This window comes from Macrobrachium rosenbergii, chromosome 20 (genome assembly GCF_040412425.1).
Source record: "Macrobrachium rosenbergii isolate ZJJX-2024 chromosome 20, ASM4041242v1, whole genome shotgun sequence".
NCBI lineage: Eukaryota > Metazoa > Arthropoda > Malacostraca > Decapoda > Palaemonidae > Macrobrachium > Macrobrachium rosenbergii.
The window spans coordinates 17,580,001-17,600,000 of record NC_089760.1 but is presented as its reverse complement, the minus strand read 5'-3'; the positions used below and the strand labels follow the sequence as shown (position 1 = coordinate 17,600,000).

Sequence of the window (20,000 nt, the reverse complement as noted above, 5' to 3'; positions counted from 1 at the left end):
TTACCTGGTGTTGCTTAAGTATATGACCTTGATGAAGCAAATGACCGTGGGTGGTGGGAAGAATGTATGGTGGAGCCGTATGCAGAGGGAATGCATGAGCGGGAGGTATAGTACCATGATATTCATTAGGTGGACCCTGTGTTGACTTCTGTTGTACTCGCCTCATGATTTTCAGGATTTCTAGGTTTGCTTCGAACCTTTGATCATCATTAAACTTCTTAAACTTTGGAAGCAGTGACATTAGAAAATATTTATCTTCATCAGTATATTCCTGCGCCTTATTCTTTAAGACATCAGTCAGTTCTTCAAAACATTTCCTGGTATTTTCCTTGTTTTTACCTTGCTGCTGGGGCCCTCGGGGGTTTCTAAGTTCGTAGGGGTAACGTCACTGGTGCCTTCCCCAAGTTCCTCAGCTTGGTCACATTGTGGTGCCGAATAATTACTGCAGGTTGGTCGCTCGTCTAGAGTGCTTATCAGAAATAAAAGCTGATCGAAATACATGTACTTTTTCCTGTTTGAGCCACCATCTCCTGGCATGCCCTGCTGTGCCTTCAACTCCCTCCTGAAGCATTCTCTGAGAGATTTCCATCTCCGTTGTAGCAGTAGTCCTGAAACCAATGAAGCGTACACTAGACAGTAACAAATTATTTTCATACATTTTGCAGAGAAACAGATGTAGACAGACAGCTATACCTAGACACAAATATAGTTAATTTCATATTAATTAGTATAACTCACTCTGGCAACAACTACAGTTATGTCTGCGGAAAAACTGCTGCAAGTATCAAGTACACTTACATAATCCACATTAGCAATTTATGTAAAAATCTTAAAGATTCCTAGCAAAAGGGAACAGCTTTGTTTCTCTTCACTTTGAGTACCTTCTTGGTGAATCAATGATTCGCAAAATTGTTTTTAAGGCTTGTGATGCACTCTGGGAAAGTCTACATGCCATTTACATGCCTATGAAAAATGAAGAAGACTAGAGGCAAGTTGGCAAAGATTTTTTTTAAGCAACGACACATTTCCCGAATTGCGCTTGGCACTGTTGACGGCAAGCACATTCTCATTAGGAATCCAGACAATTGTGGCTCAAGATTGTTTAATTATAAGCAGTTTTTCCATCGTACTCATGACACTGGTGTCAAGACAGTACTTCTTCAATGCTATAGATATAGGGGCTCCTGGAAAATCAAATGTTAAAGAAATCTCATCTAGGTAAGAGACTGGAGGCCAGTCAGCTGAGGCTGCCATGCAATTATACACAACCTGGTGATGATAATGGGACATGCATGATATTTGTCATTGTGAGAAATGAAGCATTTGCTTTAACAGAAAACGTACTGTGACCTTATCCAAACAACAATTTAACAGTTCAGCAGCGTATTTTCAAATATAGATTGTCATGTGCAAGACGATTTGTTGAATGCACGTTTGACATATTGTCCAATAAGTGGAGAATTTTCCATATACCAATAAATGTCAAACCTGATTTTTGTGAGCCATAGTGAAAGCACAATTAGAAAAAAACAGAGGTTATCAACTTTGAAGACACGATATGAAAGCTGTTTGTCAGACATTGAACCTGTTGTTTCCAGAGGTAATATGAGAGGAAAACCCGCCAGAAGATTATTCTGCCTCATTTCACTGCATCTCAAGGAGCTGTTCCATGGCAGTATAATATAATTTAGATATATTAACTTGTTTGATGTGACAGTAATAGAGGACAGTGCCAATTGTCAGTTTGTAACTTGTTGGTATTACACACTGGCTGTATGTTTGTGACGTGTATAACGTACAGTATAGATATTATAGTTTTGTTGTGACACAAATATAATGTATAGTATTATACATTAGTTATTTAAAATACAAAGGATTATATAAATGCTTACCTTTTTCTTTTTTAGCCTCTGACGTGAGATAATTCCAGTCACTGGAAACAGCCTCACATACTTCAGTCCATAATTTCTTCTTTGCATGTTTGTCACTATATTCTTTCATTGTAAAATCGTAGAGAGCTGGTCTTTTCTTAACCTCCGTGATTAAAGATTCACAGTCAATCACCTCTCTACATGCCATGATCTCAGCATCAGTATGCTGTCACCCCTTTACAAATCAATCACCTACTGAGAGACAGAGAGCTGAGTATCTCGACCATAAAAGTCTTTGGTCTGCGCGCTCTGGTTTAAAATAACGGTTTCTATTCACGGCCACTAGTGGTGAGCCACTGTGGTGTGGCCAAGAAACACCCACCAGCCACTTCGCACCCACCAGCGTTGCCGCCTTGACCGCGCTCAGTGTGGGCAAACGACTAAACGTCAGTGTTGCCGTTGCAATTGCATCCGCATTTAATTTGCCTCCGTAATTGTCAAAGTTGATCATCTTTAAACTGTTATTATTATTTTTTTTTACTTTATTAAAAATAACAAAACAACTGGTATTTACATCAAGTAAAGTTGTTATAAAATTAACCAAAAGCATTCCGCTGTGTTTACATACTGCACAGTACATATAAACAATCTACAAATAACTGAATAAAACGAAATTTACACTAATACTAGAACAAATATGTTAACAACATGCATCAGGCACGGATGTTACCACTTTTTAGACAATACCATTGTAAACAATTTGGTGAGAACAAAATCAATGTATGTAAATTTTATTCATACTACTAAATTTACCAATCACAAACTCAGGAAGGAAAACATTCACAATACAAAACTCAACAGACACTTAACTGTAAGGAAAACAATTCTAAAACTCATACTTCAAATACTGGCCCGTTAACATTTTTGACAAACCCCCTTTGTTTACCGTTTTTAATAACCAACGGTCAAAGCAGAATTTACTTTTGACGGATGATGACAATTCTCTCTGATTCCAATTTTTTGTCCTACTGACCCAAGTGCATAAACTTTTATTATTCAAGGATTAAATAAACAAATTATATTCTGTATATATTTTATTTATGGTAGTTTTTTATTCATTATCAAAGCTTAATTCCAAAATTTAAAGCGATTTTATAAAGTGTGGTTTATTTTTCCACGAGAGATGTAGTCGTAGTCAGTGTGGCCACAGAGAGATACCAGATATCGCTATTTGACCACGTTATCAGACGAAAAACCACGAAGCTGCAGTGTCGTCCACTTTTCGTGGCTCGTCTGCGGTCTTCCATACAAAGACGTGCGTTCCATTTTTTTTATTTTAGTGGCCGGCCACTTTCCACTAAACTTTCCTGTGTGCGGGCCGCCTAAGAAGGCCCGTAGCAATTAGGGCAAGTGATGGAGGGGAGATGGAGATTCAGTTGCCAAGCTACCCTACGTGAGAATCAGCTGAACTGGCAACTGGGCCCAGCATACAAGCAACAGCTAAAATATGTTGGGGAGTTTACAGAAGTCAAAAGAAAACAGATCAAGATGAGAATTTCTCAAGTAGATTGCCAGTCCATGGTTTGTTGACAAACCTGAGGCATAAAATAATTTTCACACACACGTGCATGCATATATATATATATATATATATATATATATATATATATATATATATATATATATATATATATATATATATATGTGTGTGTGTGTGTGTGTGTGTAAAATTGAAATATTAATAATGACTGAGTATGCCAGAATATGCAAAATAATTTCATTAAAAGATATACTATATATATATATATATATATATATATATATATATATATATATATATATATATATATATATATATATATATATGTATGTATGTATGTATGTATGTATGTAAAATTGAAATATTAATAATGACTGAGTATGCCAGAATATGCAAAATAATTTCATTAAAAAAATATACTAAAAAATAAGTATTCCTAAATTATTTGATGTTCTGCCATTGACTATGAACTGCTTTTGGCTGTTTTCGATAACTTGAACTGGATGAGTATGTACAGCTTTGCTAAAGAGAATAAAACTGAAACTGAAATGATGGATGCTTGTGAATATCAACTTACAAGCTTTATAAACTCAAGAGCTCTCACTTCGCATATATATATATGTGTGTGTGTGTGTCTACATAATACACACACACACACACACACATATATACACACATATATATATATATATATATATATATATATATATATATATATATATATATATAAAAACAAAGAGAAGCAGCTTATAGTCAATGGCAGAACATCAATAATGTAGGACTACGTTCCTTTATTAGTATATCTTTACTATGAAAGTACATATTCTGATATACTCAGTCATTATTAATAATCTATTTTACATATTAAAAAAGAATGTTTGCATGAAATCAGATATAGAAATTGAATATGTTACATCTTTTAATCAACTCCGGATAGTCAGAAGCTTCTAGAGTGTCGTCATTTTTAACCAGTGCAGTTTATCTTATCAATATGTACTGTATGACTAAACGACCCGACGCATTATATCTTATCAGAGTATGTAACTGTAAAACTACCAGTAAACAGATTACACAAAATATTCCCGAGAAATTTCCTGAAAAAATATTAAAGACACGCAATACTTGCACGATATGACATTTCGCAAAGTATATTAATTTTAGAGCAAATGATATTACTGTAACATAAAACCGTAAACACCAAGTCAATAGTAGTCGAAAAAGATTAGATTAATATAGTTTTAGTAGGAATTACAGCGCAATAGCATGAGTAATCCGCCATGGAACTATTTGGTGCCTGTGATGGCCTGAGACTACAAATACAGAATATGTGCGCAATTTCAGAAAAATATTAAACATTGACATAAATAGATTATTTGTAAAATGTACACGTTAAAAATATGTATGTCAACCCGAATGGTAGGATAAAATTATATTTGTTATTTTTTGGTAAATTTAAGTAAACTTTGATAAAATTCTGCTTGCAACAGTGTTAAAACTGTAAAATGTTGTATATTTTCTCTAATAAAAGAAAAAAAAACTACGGTACGCTGTAGCATTTAGGAGAGAGGGAGGGAGAGGAGGGACTGGGTTTTTGCTACAGCAGAGAGAGAGAGAGAGAGAGATAAAGAAAATAAAAAGGGACTTATAAACTGGTATCAAGAGAGAAAGAGAGAGGGAATGATTTACTGGTGTTACGAAGAGAGAAGCGAGGCGAGCTTGCAGGCATATTGATTGAGGCACCTGTGCCGTTGAAACACAGACCCCGTTCAGCACATGTTTGCTGCATGACTGGGTTGGGCTTGCTCGTGCTTCGAATGAGTCATTTCGGGCAACATACCAATGCCATGTTGTTGTCGACTTCAGAGGTTGTTTATCATCTACGAAAGACTTGTGTATCTGCTGATTTGTTAAAATTTCAGATTGGAGTCAAGGGTGGCGTTATTGAGTTATCATTCGGAAGGAACGATTGAGAGAACAGGCGAAGCCGTTTGGTACAATACGAACGGATCAAAGGTTCATGTTAGGATTCTGGAAATTACAGATGGACGTATACGTCAGTTGTTCTGGAAACTGAAAAGTTGCCAGCTGTAGGTTGCTTTCCATTATGCGCACTTAACTATTGTATCCTTTTCGTTTTTATTCCATTACTATCGATACTATTTTTTCCACTCTGTTCCACTTATGATTTCTCATACGGGCTGATGACCGTAATTATAACCGAGTTTGAAGAAATTATTTCAGACACGTATGTGCCAAACATAGTGAACATATACTGTAAGCCAGCCATAACTAAGATAGTGAGCACTGACTTAAGCCGTCAGCAGTTTAGTTTTAAAATTTTATGGTTTTCAGTATTTTGATTATATATCTGTTATTTGTAATGTGGGTGTCAAGGCCTTCTCACGCTAGTCAGCATTAGCCATCGAAATATGATAATGCCGGAGTTGTGATATCTTTTAGTCCGCAACTTAACGTGTGAGCGTATAAAATTGAAGTCACGAATAATTTTACATTTGTCTCGGCTATTCGTATTCTGAATCGGACACCATATAGTTACTTATCGTTCCATGTAATCATAAAACCCGTTAAATATATATATATATATTTATATATTATATATATATATATATATATATATATATATATATATATATATATATATATATATATATATATATATATATATATATATATATATATATATATATATATATATATATATATATATTTCACACAGTTATACACTTATTCCTTTAAATATACACGGTTAAGGGTTTCAGACGATTCTTAGTTGTGAAAATATTTATGCCTTGGATCTACATAACGAATCCCTCAAGTTTTGATTCAGACGAGGATATAGGGACTTTGCAGTGTTCCCAGTTTCCCACAAAAGAAAAAAAAAAAACCGGAGCGCTGTATCTCTCAAACAGAGCGGGGATTTCACAGCATCAAACGAGCAAATAAATGTAAAACAGCCTCAGAGTTTTCCTCACACTCTCGTCTGAAACCTAATGTCCATTCTTGAAGTATGACGGTAAAAACATTTATCTTCTTACAAGGTTAAGAAATTAATAATTAATTATTCTTGATCAAATTTATCTTTAACCATTTAAGAAGGAATTTACTGTGATTGCCACCAGGTTAAAAATGGCACGTACATTAAGGGAAAGATACATTTAATTTTTACAAGTATATACATAAAAACAAGAGCGAAATACAATAAGAGACAGACCTATCGATTGCTTGTGCAGGACGCAAGAACCGGTTTACTTACCAGGTGCTTACGGCACTCAGGGATACTAGCGTCAAATATATTTATTTATCTTTGCTTATGTAAATGTATACACATGTAGATAAAAACAGCAAATACATCTGATATATTTTTAGGGAAAGGTTTTTGTTTTAAAAAATCGTTGGTGACACTCAATAAACATAGTGAGGTAATTTTACGTGTGTGTATATATATATATATATATATATATATATATATATATATATATATATATATATATATATATACGGAGATAAATAAATTTATTAGCAGGAGTTACTGTCTTCACTCTGCTAAATAAGGTTTAATATGAGCCGAGGTTTTATGGTAATCATTCTCATTCTGTCGAAGAAGCTATGGGAACCCATAAAAGTTATAGATGAAGAACTAGCTCAAAAACACTCCAATTTCAAACAAGGTAACCTCCAAGTGACAGTGAGCACTTTTCATGTGTGGATCGTAACATTGTTTTGTGGATTTATTGGGGACATTTAGCATATTTGAGGGAACAGTTATTTGAGGACCTGAAGTATACCACAATAATATTTCCACAAATTGGTGCTTAATTATAGAAATGTGTACTGCTGTGGTAACTAACTACACTGAAAGGTTACACTGACGTGGGCTTATCTGATATGATATCATATCAGTGCAATGAAAACCCCATTTTACCTCAGCCGTCATTTTCATTATATATTAATGAACACAAACCAGTGGTAGTTTATAAAATGTTAGGCATACATATAAATGAAAGAAAACTTACTAAATTATGTATTCACACATAGGCCTACATATAAAGGAATATGACTTCAGTCTATATTTTACAGCTGTTAATTTAAGTACTGTAGTTTCATTCGTTGCAATTGTATGCAAGTAAATTACTCGTTCCACTTAGAATCACTGAGGATATCCGCTGTTGGTGTATGAATAATCAAGCATAGTATAATTCTCCATAAGAATACTGGGCCACGGCTCAAGACTAGTCGACGATCTACTGCCTGTGGTGGTGTTTAATTTCCGCGCAAAGTAACAAACAAAATGTTGAAGCATGTTTATTACTAAAATAAAGAAGACGTAACTACATAGGATTTGAAGTGAACGTATGACATTTAAGGCTATTTTTGGAGGAAAGGACATTTCAGGATATTTTAGGAGACCAAGACCATAACCCCTCATTTCCGTTGACTGCTATACGTATAGACGACGTAGCTTCATATTCAAAAGACAAAATAGCGTCACTTTCAATTAAAACATAAGTGCTAGAAAACGAGGGAATCAGAATTCACAGTTGGCTATAACTCATAATTTGATGAAAAGGGTTCGTAAACAACTCTGCTTAGGCTAACTAAGAGTGAATTTCGAGACTAATAATGTTACCTTGAAAATTTATTTGCATATGGGTTTACAATATATCTTTTGAAATCTGGGGTTATTACGAATGCTATATATCTGGAGTTTGTAGATTAGGCCGCTTTCATATATTAGCAAATAGTCATAAGCAAGTTTTCATTATGCATTATTTTTCGGATTGCTTAAAAATTGTATTTTTTATCAATAAAGGTCATAAACTTATTGGGTCATCCCCTTACTTTTCCCGTCGTGTCTTACTCATCTAATATTGAATTTTCACACACCTGACGTTCCTGTTGACGTGAAAATACAAGACCATTGAAATACCAGTGTTGGTTTCAATATGGCGCCCGTTCCAGCTCCCGACTTCTCATTGTTCAGAATCTTTTTCATCTTTCTTTTGTAGTTCGAGCGGGAGGAGTTGATTTTTCAAACCATCATGTCTCTGCCGGCATTGGGCTCTATTTCCTTCAGTTTATTTACTAATTTCACGTCGCCTTTTCTTTTCAATGTTGTGTTCTTACACGCATCGCTTCAGACTTCCATAAAGCCCCTTTTACACGGGTCAAGTAGAGAGGCAAGTCAAGTGTGCAAGTAACTTGCTTCAAGTAAATTGACGTGTGTAAACACAATGTTTACACACGGCAAGTAACTTGTAGCAAGTTATTGCACACTTGACCTGCCTTTCTACTTGTCACGTGTAAAAGAGCCTTAACAGAATATTGTGCTTTAATACGAACTGATGGAGTAAACGATTCTCTGTGTATACTGAGCAATAAGAGAGAGAGAGAGAGAGAGAGAGAGAGAGAGAGAGAGGAAGTTGTCACAGAAAAAACATCAAGTATCCCTAATACTTGCCTTTCTTAATTAAGCAAGTTAAGTAATTAGCAACTTGCCACGCAAGCTGAGAGGCAAGGCGAGTTAACAGGCCGTAGTTCTATTTCGGGCAACTTGCCTCCCCTCCCTACATGCTGGCAAGCTACTTGCCACTTACTTGGCCTGTGAGAACACTACTTGGTCGTCTTCCTCTCCAGCTCAGTTGCCGGACAGGCATTGTGCAAGAGCATACGGTTTTTGTTTATTGCCAATTGTTGTGTTTTATACTCTCAGAAATGCCTGCAAGGTGGACTGAGGAACTCACATGCAAGTTTGTGATGGTGTATAAGGAGCACGAGTGTTTGTGGAACATGCATGCTGAAATATACCGAAACAAGCAGGCACGGCAGCGTGCTCTCAATGACCTATGCGTGAAGATGGAAATAGAAAACTTTGGGATAAATGACGTAAAACAGAAAATTAAAAGTTTAAGGGCAACATTTCAGCAAGAACAGAATAAAATAGAAAAGTCAGAACGTTCAGGTGCTGGCCCTCAAGACGTGTATAAGCCTGCAATAAAATGGTTTCCATTAATGAAAGACGTCATGAAACAAGGAACACTGAAACGAACGTCACAAAGCAATTTGGTAAGTACATTTATTTATCACAAAAGCTAGCCTACATTACATCATATAGTACTTGATAACATGATACTGATATTATTTGACATATGAAAATGCAATGACATTTTAGTTTCACAATACTGAAATACTCAGTGAACCATTCTGTCCTGCCATGACAATTTGCCTTCTGTCACGAAATACTGCTTATATGCGTCTCTGATAGCTTTTGCATCTCTTTCATGGCGATTAATACCGACACGAGTTATAGTATGTAGTCCTGTAGTTTGTGATCTCCAAGTTCCATGAATCCTATCACCTGTGTAGTATCATCTGCATCTAAACAACCATATGGTAAATAGTCACGACCTGCATTGCATCTCAACCAGTTATGAAGCATACATGATGCACGCACTACCTTGTCTAGTGTATCAACACTGCACGCAATAGGTCTTTCAAATACTCGGAATCTACTAACTAAAATCCCAAATGCATTTTCCACAATTTGCCTGGCTCTAGACAATCTATAGTTAAAGACTTTTTCTTCTTAAATTCATTCCTGAGGAAGGCTTCATCAAAAAAGTTTGGAGCGGGAAAGCATCATCCCCTACAATGACACCTCCAGAGAACACCTTTGAAAAATCCCTCCATCAGATACAGATCCTTTACATCCAATATCAGTGCATCTAAAACAATAGTCATCATCAACTAAGGCCATCAAAATAATGCTGTTGCTTTTCTTGGAATGGCAGAAGGTGCTGCCACAATTAGGAGGGGCTCGAATTTCAATATGGTTGCCATCCACTGCTCCGTAACATTTAGGAAAGTTCCAGTGATCACTAAAACCTCTTTCTATGTCTCTCCACGCCTCTTCTGACTCGGGTACCTGTAAAGAAGGCAGAGTGCGTAGCTTCATAATTCTAGCATTGTTAATTTATAGTATACGTTAGAATACTATTTTATGCATTGCAGGATACAGCAGCTGACACACCAGGGGGAGATGACCATGGTATTCAAAGCAATTTAGGAGAAGGTGATTTTACCCAACATTCTGCGCATTCCCCACAATCTGAAAACATTGAGGGGTATTCAAATCCAGCCGTATCTATGCAGAAAACAGGATCAGGGAAACGAATCAGTGAAGTAACAGCAGCCATAATGGAGCTTAAAGAACTAAGTAAAGCCATCATTAATTCCAAGCAAGTCGATGATGAGTGTGAAGCATTTGGAAAACACGTTGCAGTTCAGCTAAAAAAACTACATACTGAACACTGCATTTTGGCTCAAGAGGATATACAGCGGGTGTTGACAAAGTACAGGCTCGCAGCACTCTCATCCAACAATTCATAAAACCAACAAATGTATTTATATATTTCAGTGAAAGTGGTTGTTATTTTTGTGCTTGAGAGCAGTATTTTGTTTTGTAACAAACATGACTGTAAAATACAATATAAAACATTAATTGTTAAGATGGATATAATAAACACTTAAAATCTCATTAAAATACTTACCTTCATATATTCATGCAACTTGTTGTAAATTATGTCACATACTTCAGGGATTAGCTTAGAAATTGCAGCAATTGAAACCCGAAACTGGTGCCGTATAGATTTCTGGATGAATTTCCCGTTGCTAGATATGTGAGGGTTATTTCCAATTTGATTCCAGCTGGTAATGCATCTCTCATCAAGGTATCACAGTTCTGTATTTCAGGACCCACTGCATCAAGTAACATATCAAACAACCTCGGGGACATTCTCAACCACGCTCTATATTCATTGTGATGATCTTCCAAACGAGGCTCTCTTAAAAGTGATGATGAAGCCCCATGTTCATTTCTTCTTTGTATCCATTCCCTCACCCATATTCGCTTTTCTTTTTGAACCTCCTCCTCAAATGGTATTTCTAAAATTTCACCATACAATACTTGACATTATTAATCACAGTCTTTGCACGACCCATTGTCAGAGAGTGGAAGGACGCATTGTACGCGCCAAACGTACACCACACTTTTTAATCGATCACTTGTTGCGTGTAAACAACACTTGCCATAACTACTTGTAAAATGAGAGCAGGTTACTTGCACACTTGACTTGCCTCTCTACTTGCCCGGTGTAAACACGGCTTTGATGATAAAAGTACTGTATATATAAAGATATTGAAGTTTCATTTACTATCGCCTTTTCTGCTTTTTACGCTTTCCTTATTGTCAGTAATCTCTTGTGTATGTCCATTTTATCGCTTTCCTTCGGAGCAGTGATTTTTGTTATAGTAAATATTTCATTAAGCATGAAGGAAAGCATTAGCCTATTTTTTTTATTTGATCGAAGACATGTTCATCGGAGGATCATTAAATTCATTTTGTTTGTATTTATCAAACACATGCAGCAATTCTTCACATCCTTTTACAGGAGCATTTTGAGTTTCTTTAGCAAATTACCAATTTACATTTTGTGGGCTATTAAGAAAATACTAAATTTTCATTTTTTAAACAATCGTTGAAAAACGGCACATTACTTAAATATTCCACTATTTTATTCTTATACTGAAGTTAAAAGATGAGGAAAAAATGTAAATCTTGTGATATTCCGATAAAAGAATTCATAAAATAATCTTTTCCAAGATTGCACCTCCTATCTCGAGGTACCTTCATAAACAAATTAATTTTCGTTATAGTCATTTTCATGGGAATGATATAACAATGAATGCTAATAAAGATAATTTATTTCAAAGGCTCATCTGCTATCAACTGACTGACCTTTCTCGAAACCGGCTCTTGCGCCATTCTGGGAAACTTCTCACGGGAAGCGTCACGCGTTTTCCCCACTTGACTCAATGACAGCGCTATTTTAAACCCTCCCGATGACGAGGCATTCTTCTCTTTATTATTTTGTTGGTAGATATACTGATATTATTTTTGGGAAATTGTTCGTTATAATTCATGACTGAAGTCATATTACGGTTTTTTTTTATGGTAAGGTGCAGAAATATCTAGCTATCAAGGCAAGACAAAGTAGGCCTACAGTAGAGCAATTTGTTGTTCTGCTGCCTCATTAGTGAACAGATCACGTGAAGGTCGCATGAATTTTTGTCAGCGAGTGGCTCTTAAATCTCGCTCTGTCTCTCTCTCTTTGATCTTTCACATTAAGTAAATAAGTTCTTTATCCAGTGTAATAATTAATGTTTCCGTAACTCAGCGCTTACTTTTATAATTTCTGGTAAATTTAAGACAACTTTGATAAAATTCTGCTTGTAATACTGTTAAAACTAAAATATATATTTTCTCTAATAAAAGATAAAAAAAAGTTCTCTCTCTCTCTCTCTCTCTCTCTCTCTCTCTCTCACACACACACACACACACACACACACACACACACATATATATATATATATATATATATATTATACACACATACACACACACACACACACACATATATATATATATATATATATATATATATATATATATATATATATATATATATGTGTGTGTGTGTGTGTGTGTGTGTGTGTGTGTGTGTGTGTGTGTATGACAGAATATGCACGATTCATATAAATATGAATAAAACGAGTTGTAATACTTCCTATGTTTTTTGTACTGATGTTTCCTTTCGGTTTAGACCATCTAGAGTGAAGAGCTTCAAAGAATTCCCAAGTACTTTTCACATTCATATATCATTTGGCCCCCATGCCACTTTTTATTCCCTTTTTTCTTAAGTCACTGTTCATTTGACAACGCAGGTTGTGCCACTTTCTTGTTATGTCAAGTGCAGGAATTTTTAGTATCTCTGCTTTTTTTTGTAGCACTTGCTTTCTTTTCCTTGTGGCGATTTAATGAGACATTCTACAGTTGGGGAAACCTCTCACACTGTTGTAAGAAAAGCATTGTTTGAGAACTATTCTACTTACATTTCTCAATGGATGGCATATCGAAAACAGTACGAGAAATTACAGCTAGAACGCTTTCGCTTCCATTTACACCATCTAGAGCAATGATCCCCAACGTGGAGGCAATTTGATTTTTAAGGGGGTGGGGGGCAATTCGAAGATGAGTTAATAACAGTGAATTTTCTCTAGCAAGTCTGTGTTTATGAGTGTGTGCGCGAGTTTAATACATACGGTGTATATACAGTACGAATACTTAAAAATACTAGTGTGTATGTACATGTGTAGATGTGTAATTGCATATGTACTCCATATAATATATTATCACCATCGTTATTACAACCATCACATGGCTTTCATAGTTTCAATGCAAGGAAACTGTTGCTGCCATTCCCACCTTCATATTTAGCTGAATGTGGATTTAGTGCTGTAACTCATTTGCTACCGAAGAAAAGAAAACGACTGGACATCGCTAGACGAGGTGATTTGAGACTGAAGCCGACTAATGTAGTAAATAATATAAAATCTCTCTGCAGCAGGCCTGAAGCGCAAGGATCTCACTAAGACTAACTTTAGTCATCTTATCTTGAGGCGAGTGTATTTTCAAAGTGTATTTTTTTGCATTTGATAGGTACGGCCTTTATTTTGTTGAAAATGCAGTAAGAAGAAGTAATTCAAATTATCGAAGTATTACAGTACAGAAAAAAGCTTAAATTCAAATTATTTTATACTGTATACATTTCAGTTCTCTATTTGATGCTTTGAAACTTTATTTGCTGTTTCCATATGAGACAATCCACAAATATTTTAATATTCTATTTTCTCACTCTCTCCCTCTATTACCAGTGAATATTCTTTTATTAATATTATCATCGTCATCATCATTGTTATTTTAATATTACTTGCTATTCTTTTTTTTTACAATTTCTTACTAATTTCTTTCTCAGAACTTTAACTGTCTTTTGGTTCTTTTATTTTTCTCTTCCATGAAGGCCGTGTTCTTTAGAAGCTTGTTTAAACCAATTAATGGCCTTTTTGGCTTCCTCCACGTGAATAGGAGTTCAATTTTTGAATAATAAAAATTATATATCAGCACAGGAGGCATTAGGATTTTAGAGGTGATTAGATGGGGCATGGCCAAAAAAAGATTGGGAACCACTGATATCCTGGAGAGTTTTACCTGGGACAAATCTAGCTAAAAAAAATCTTCAGAGTAAACGTACCTTAACAGTGAAACTTCCTTCCCCGGGAAATTCTGAAATAGACAATGATTTTTATTCTGTTCAATTACAAATATTTTAGTTTAATAAAAAAAAAAAAAAAAAAGTCAATAGTGGTACGAAAGATATTCTGGTAAAACTGACCGACACGAAATAATACATATTCCTTAATTGGTAACACTGGCAGTTGCCAAGTCAGTTTCTTGAAAATTCCTCTTTAATTGTATTCAACTGAAACTACTACAGTATATATTCGAATTTCTTCCCAATTACTATCAGTTTAGATATTTTAATTCTTCGACATTTTCACCCCAAAATCTGATATTACACGGGTTTCAAGACGAGAAATTAGTGTTTTTATAATATATGGATGTTAGATTTCCTCGAACTTGTAAACATCAGTTTTACCAGTCATCGACCTAAATGTTTCGTATTTTCATTTACATACGCCGGTACAAGACGTACCCCTGCACCACGCAGTTCGCTGTTGCCTTGTTCACATGCCTTGGAGGTCTGTGACTCTGTTGGCATGCGTAACGTTAGTTTGCGCTTTCTTATCGTTATTGAAATAGACCGCAGATTATAGTTCTGCAATGGTAATAAACAATCCTTCAAGATATAAGTTGGGAGTTAAATATATATTTCTTTAGTTACTGCCAGAATCCTCTAACTACTACATTGGCGGAACTTTTTTTCTTTGTAAAATATAAGCAAATTCCTTTCTGTTGTGAAATGAATGCCGATTTTCCATGAATATATATGGCATATCAATCGAGAATATCGTATAGTGTCAGTCCTACTTTGAAAGTAACACGTCATAAGACTGAGAGCAGCCCAGGATCCTGACACAGACAGCTCGGTGCGGTGATACCGCATGTTGCCATATGCTGGTTAGTGTTCCTGCTATCTTTCGCATTGTCCTTTATTATATTGTTGTATCTGTATAGACTGTAAAGCTTCCGTCTATAAAACTAATTTTCATGCCACAAAAATGCCGTAATGTTTCATGGAAAATAAATAGTGAAAAAATTGTACCCGGTGGCAATTTAGATTTGGGTGATGGGGAGGGACGGGGTGAATGAGGGATAAGCTCAAGGTTTTAACGATACTACATTTAGTTTTATGATTATGAAACGTAGTTTATGGTTATAGCAAGAGGAAAGCGCATAATTGTTTGAAAACGTTCCAATCCTAGCTGAAATGTAATAAGGTTAACATGACCAAAATTAATTTTGAAATTAAGCAACAATTTCAACAATATTTTGCACTTTCTTTTCGCGACCATTAATGGCAAAAAAATTAAATAGAAAAAGTTAGTTTTCCTGTTGTAATGAAACTTGTTACCGTCATCGTTGCTTATGATTGCATGCTTAAAGTTACATTAAGGTCAGCATTAAGTTGATTAATGTTACTATTTGCAATTAAATGTATCCGTCATTTGGTTTCAGAACTTGCAACAATAGTAACTTCGAAATACCGACAGGTTACAATAATGTAACGCAAGCTCCCGGTCGCTGTAACAAACCAATATAATTGTCTAGCCATGTAGAAATTTGATTATAAATTTACGCACACCCACTCAAGATGTGCTTCGCTTCATATTAGTTTATTATTATTATTATTTTATAATTTATTTTTGTAATTTACTTACAATTTATTTGAAATGTCGAATGTATAAAATACATTTTACTAACAAACATACAATTGGTGAGATACAAAATATGGTATATTTGACCTATGAAGGATTTCTTCTTGACATTTATTTCACCTAGCAAATTACATAGTCAAAATTGATTCTTACTAACATTCTACAGTACATATCAGATTTATCATGCAGTTATTTTCCTCAATGGACGCGGAGGTAAAACAGGGAAAGTAACTGTCGCCGTTGGTTCTGTATTTAACGGAGGCTGGAAATTTTCTACTTTGCGACATCTTCGGCAGGGTCCTTCGCCCTTCTGTGGGTCTGGAGCTTTCAATATCCTAACGGTCTTCCAAGACTTCTTTTCCACGGTTTCTTGATGTAACTGCGAGGGTAGCCCTCTGGACTGATCTAAAAAGCTTTGCAAGGCATCGAAGTTGAATGTTACGAGTGTCTCAAATACCGCTCCTGCAGAACGGCGTTCTGGCGAGGACGATTCGGGGGCAGCTACTGCACCTTCACCGGCATTCTCTGGTCCAGCAGCTGCGCCTTCAAAGGTATCCGATCTCCCTTCTGATGATTCATCCTCGTTCGATGAAGGGCCCTTTTCCCCGTGGAATCGTCTCATTTGGTCAACGATAATCAAAGATTCCAAGTCACAATCGGCGCGTTCATCCAGTTCTAACAGTCGAACCTTCCGGAACGGACACTTGAAGGCAATGGCCACATGGTCCTGATGACAGTTCCTGCACTTGGGGTTCTCTTTGTTGGGGCAGCTTATGTCATCGTGGCCAGGCTCGGCGCATATAAAGCAAAGCTGTTCACTACTGGGGCAGTCGACCCTCCCGTGGGCGTAGGAAAAGCACCTAGGACATTGAGGAACTCGTGAATACCGCTGAGGGTCTATATCTCGGGTGGTAAAATTTTCCGTCTCGATGCATCTTGCTTCTAAAACCCGTTGAGCCTCTTCTGGAGAATTAAGTTCCACTCGTAGTCTTTCTCCCATGAGCGTCATGTTAATAACTTTACAACCGATTCCCTCTTCAATCTCTTCCTTCAAGCCATCTTCTCCAAAGCGTCGGTAAAATCGTGAGGCGTTGTTAATGATGAAAGTGCATTTAGCTCTATAATCAGGAGGTTTAACTACCTCTATGCCTTCGATAGACAGGGCCTCTCTGGTAGCGGTATCCAAGTACTTGATTTTATCTTCGTAGTTTGCTAGCTGGACAGCAAATCCCTTTTGGTTCTTTCGAAAACCCGTTAAACGTACGCCAGTTATATCATGGAGGATCCCCATTATTCTTCGTTCCGCGAGCTTCGGATTGTTATTATCCTTTATACTGATGACTGGCATGGTGTTTTCGGTTATAATAAATGAAAATAAACAGCCAGACAGCAACAGCGTCTACAGATGCGGTATGTCCTCACCGTGTGGTGGGAGCAGCAGGAGTGGAACCACGCAGACTCATGCCCGCACCACTCGCACCAGCGCCAGTGCGGCAGCGGCAGTCAAAGCGACAAGGGTTGGCGTTGGGGTCTTGGGTTGGTAGGGCTGGGATCTGGGGAGGTCTGTACGTGGGAGCGTTGGGGTCTTGGATGGGGGGAGGTCTGTTCGTGGGAGAAGTGAGAGAAGGATCGATCAGACCATGTGGTCGTGGTCGTGCTGGGACGGAGAAACCCACATGGCCGGAAAGATGACGTTGCTTACTTTCGTTGGGGGAGGACTGTAGAGCTATTTTCCCGGCTAAGGGAAGATGGGGTCAAGAAAATTTTTTTTTTATTTAATTATTATAATCTACATACAATATTTACAATAGTTCTTTACAATGAAATTAGCATGACTTGGTTCTACTAAATATAAATGACCGTACTATAGTGAATTAAATTCTTCCAAGAAATTCCCAAAGGTTTTCGTGATCTTATGAGCATTGTCAAAAATTAATTTTATATCGTCTTTGTATTGCATGCACTTCATTCTTACACGGTCCTTTATATTTTCAGGCAATAAATTTGTGTTTCTGCATGACCACATAGTTGTAATATAAGAACACAGGAAATCTGGTAGAGCAGAAGAAACGTTACATGCGTTAAACCTGTGTTAAATTAATTTGAATTATACTGTGAAGAAAGACGTCTTAACACATTTTAAATGAGAATAAAATTTCTTGTGTGTAGGTTCAATTCTGAGACGAAAAATTTTTTCACATTTCTACAACAGTGACAACATACCATATACATATAATATCGCTCATTATCTAATCATAAACATTAAAATTTGTACTTTAGATACTACTTAAAAGGAGCAGCCTTCCAATATGAACTTTATCGGTACCCGAAAACAAGAAAGCATGGTTTGTATGCAGTCCATTTTCGGAACCTTTTTTATTCAGTATCTGTGGTGACGAATACGACACCTGAATCAGCTTGGAGGTTAAATCATAGTACGTAAAGAAACGGCGTGTTTTTAGGCAGGTGTGACAAATGGAAATTGAAGAGGAGCAACGCATGAGATGGGCTCACTTCCTTCCCTGAGAGGAGTTGCTCCATATTCGGGGGGGGGGGAGGTTAGTGTGGTCCCGGCACCTCACGTGGTGGTGTACTCCAAGCTATGGGCATTACTTAATGTTCTTTGCAGCGTACCTTCGCCCCCCAGCTGCAACGCCTTCAATGCCTTTTACTGTCCAGCCGTTCATATGCTTTCTTCCTTTTTAACACCCTCTCTTAACAATTGTTTCATAGTGCAACTACGAGGTTTTCCTCCTTTTACACCTTTCAAACCTTTTTACTCTCAATTTCCCTTCAGCGCTGAATGGCCTCATAGGTTCCAGTGCTTGGCCTTAGGCTTAAATCTTTTATTCCAATTCTTGAGAGGGATTGCAAGCAAAACAAAGGCTACATTGTTTGAAGTAAAGGGAGGAGTTAGCTGATAATTTTTTTAATGAAGTACCGTGGCAAAATAACTGTGCACAGAAACCACTGCTGAAAAAGTTCCCTATTGTGGTATCCCCAAAGATAAATTTGTAAAAAAAGCTTGTACTTGTAATGAAATGTAATGTAGTTTAGCTTAAAATAATTAGTACTTATTGGGCTAAATACTGTTTACTTACTGTACTTGATGCTGGTTTAGGTTTGTTCTTGTCCCATAGGAATTTCAGACTGTCAAAGGCAAACCATGAGCTAGTGTAAACCTCGTGTACTCCTGAAAAAAAAAAAGTGACTGTTTTCGTTGGAAAGTCCTAGAATGTTTTGCGTATATAATCGATATATTTTCGTTTTTTTTTAGGTAAGGAAATAAATAAGAACAAAGTATTTTTCTTTTGTAAATACTTTTTATTTAAATGTAGCTTAGTTTTTTCTTTTATCACACTGTAAATTATTGGTTTGAGTAACATGGTTGGAGCTATTACAACATTAAATGCAGAGTAGGAATATGGAATATATTTGTGAATGACGCGTTCATATATTACAGTATGGTTAAATAAAGTTAATACGATAGTATTTACTCACCTTTTCCAGTACCAGTGCTCTTCTTTATTTTCATTTTTTCCCTCCTTAGGGCTGCCAAAAGATATTCCATCTTCTTCTTGCACACATCTACCGATGTTCCCATTTCCTTGGCTACTTCCTCCCACGCATCTTGTTTTCGATGCTTGTTGTAATGAGCCACGTGCCTTGGGTCCCAAATCAACTCCCTTTTCTGGTAGGCTTCTATGAACCGTATGGTCTCCTCCTTACTCCACTCCATTTAGTAACAATACTAGATAGTCCTTTACACTAAAAAT

The 20,000-nt window shown here is 36.4% G+C and overlaps 2 protein-coding genes across 7 annotated transcripts in view; one reads left to right on the top strand and one right to left on the bottom strand.

The window, feature by feature from the left end:
• LOC136849098 (cylicin-2-like) overlaps nucleotides 1-20,000 on the top strand; it is a 123,361-nt gene that overhangs the window by 25,456 nt on the left and 77,905 nt on the right. The gene's annotated exons all lie outside the window — the stretch shown is intronic.
• The window catches only part of LOC136849099 (KRAB-A domain-containing protein 2-like), a 37,489-nt gene that overhangs the window by 17,326 nt on the left and 163 nt on the right, over nucleotides 1-20,000 (bottom strand). The window contains exons 1-4 of one of the 5 annotated variants that reach the window (XM_067122059.1): nucleotides 19,726-20,000; nucleotides 19,326-19,417; nucleotides 14,580-14,611; nucleotides 10,175-10,354 (exon numbers count right to left, since the gene is read on the bottom strand). The exon at nucleotides 19,726-20,000 is cut by the window's right edge and continues 163 nt beyond it. In XM_067122059.1, the coding sequence (XP_066978160.1) occupies nucleotides 10,321-10,354; nucleotides 14,580-14,611; nucleotides 19,326-19,417; nucleotides 19,726-19,963 (396 nt within the window). In that variant the 5' untranslated portion in view covers nucleotides 19,964-20,000 and the 3' untranslated portion in view covers nucleotides 10,175-10,320. Of the gene's footprint in view, nucleotides 1-4; nucleotides 609-1,892; nucleotides 2,275-9,485; nucleotides 10,355-14,579; nucleotides 14,612-19,325; nucleotides 19,418-19,725 lie in introns of those variants that run through there. The other 4 variants (XM_067122058.1, XM_067122057.1, XM_067122054.1 and 1 more) reach the window with 4 other exon arrangements.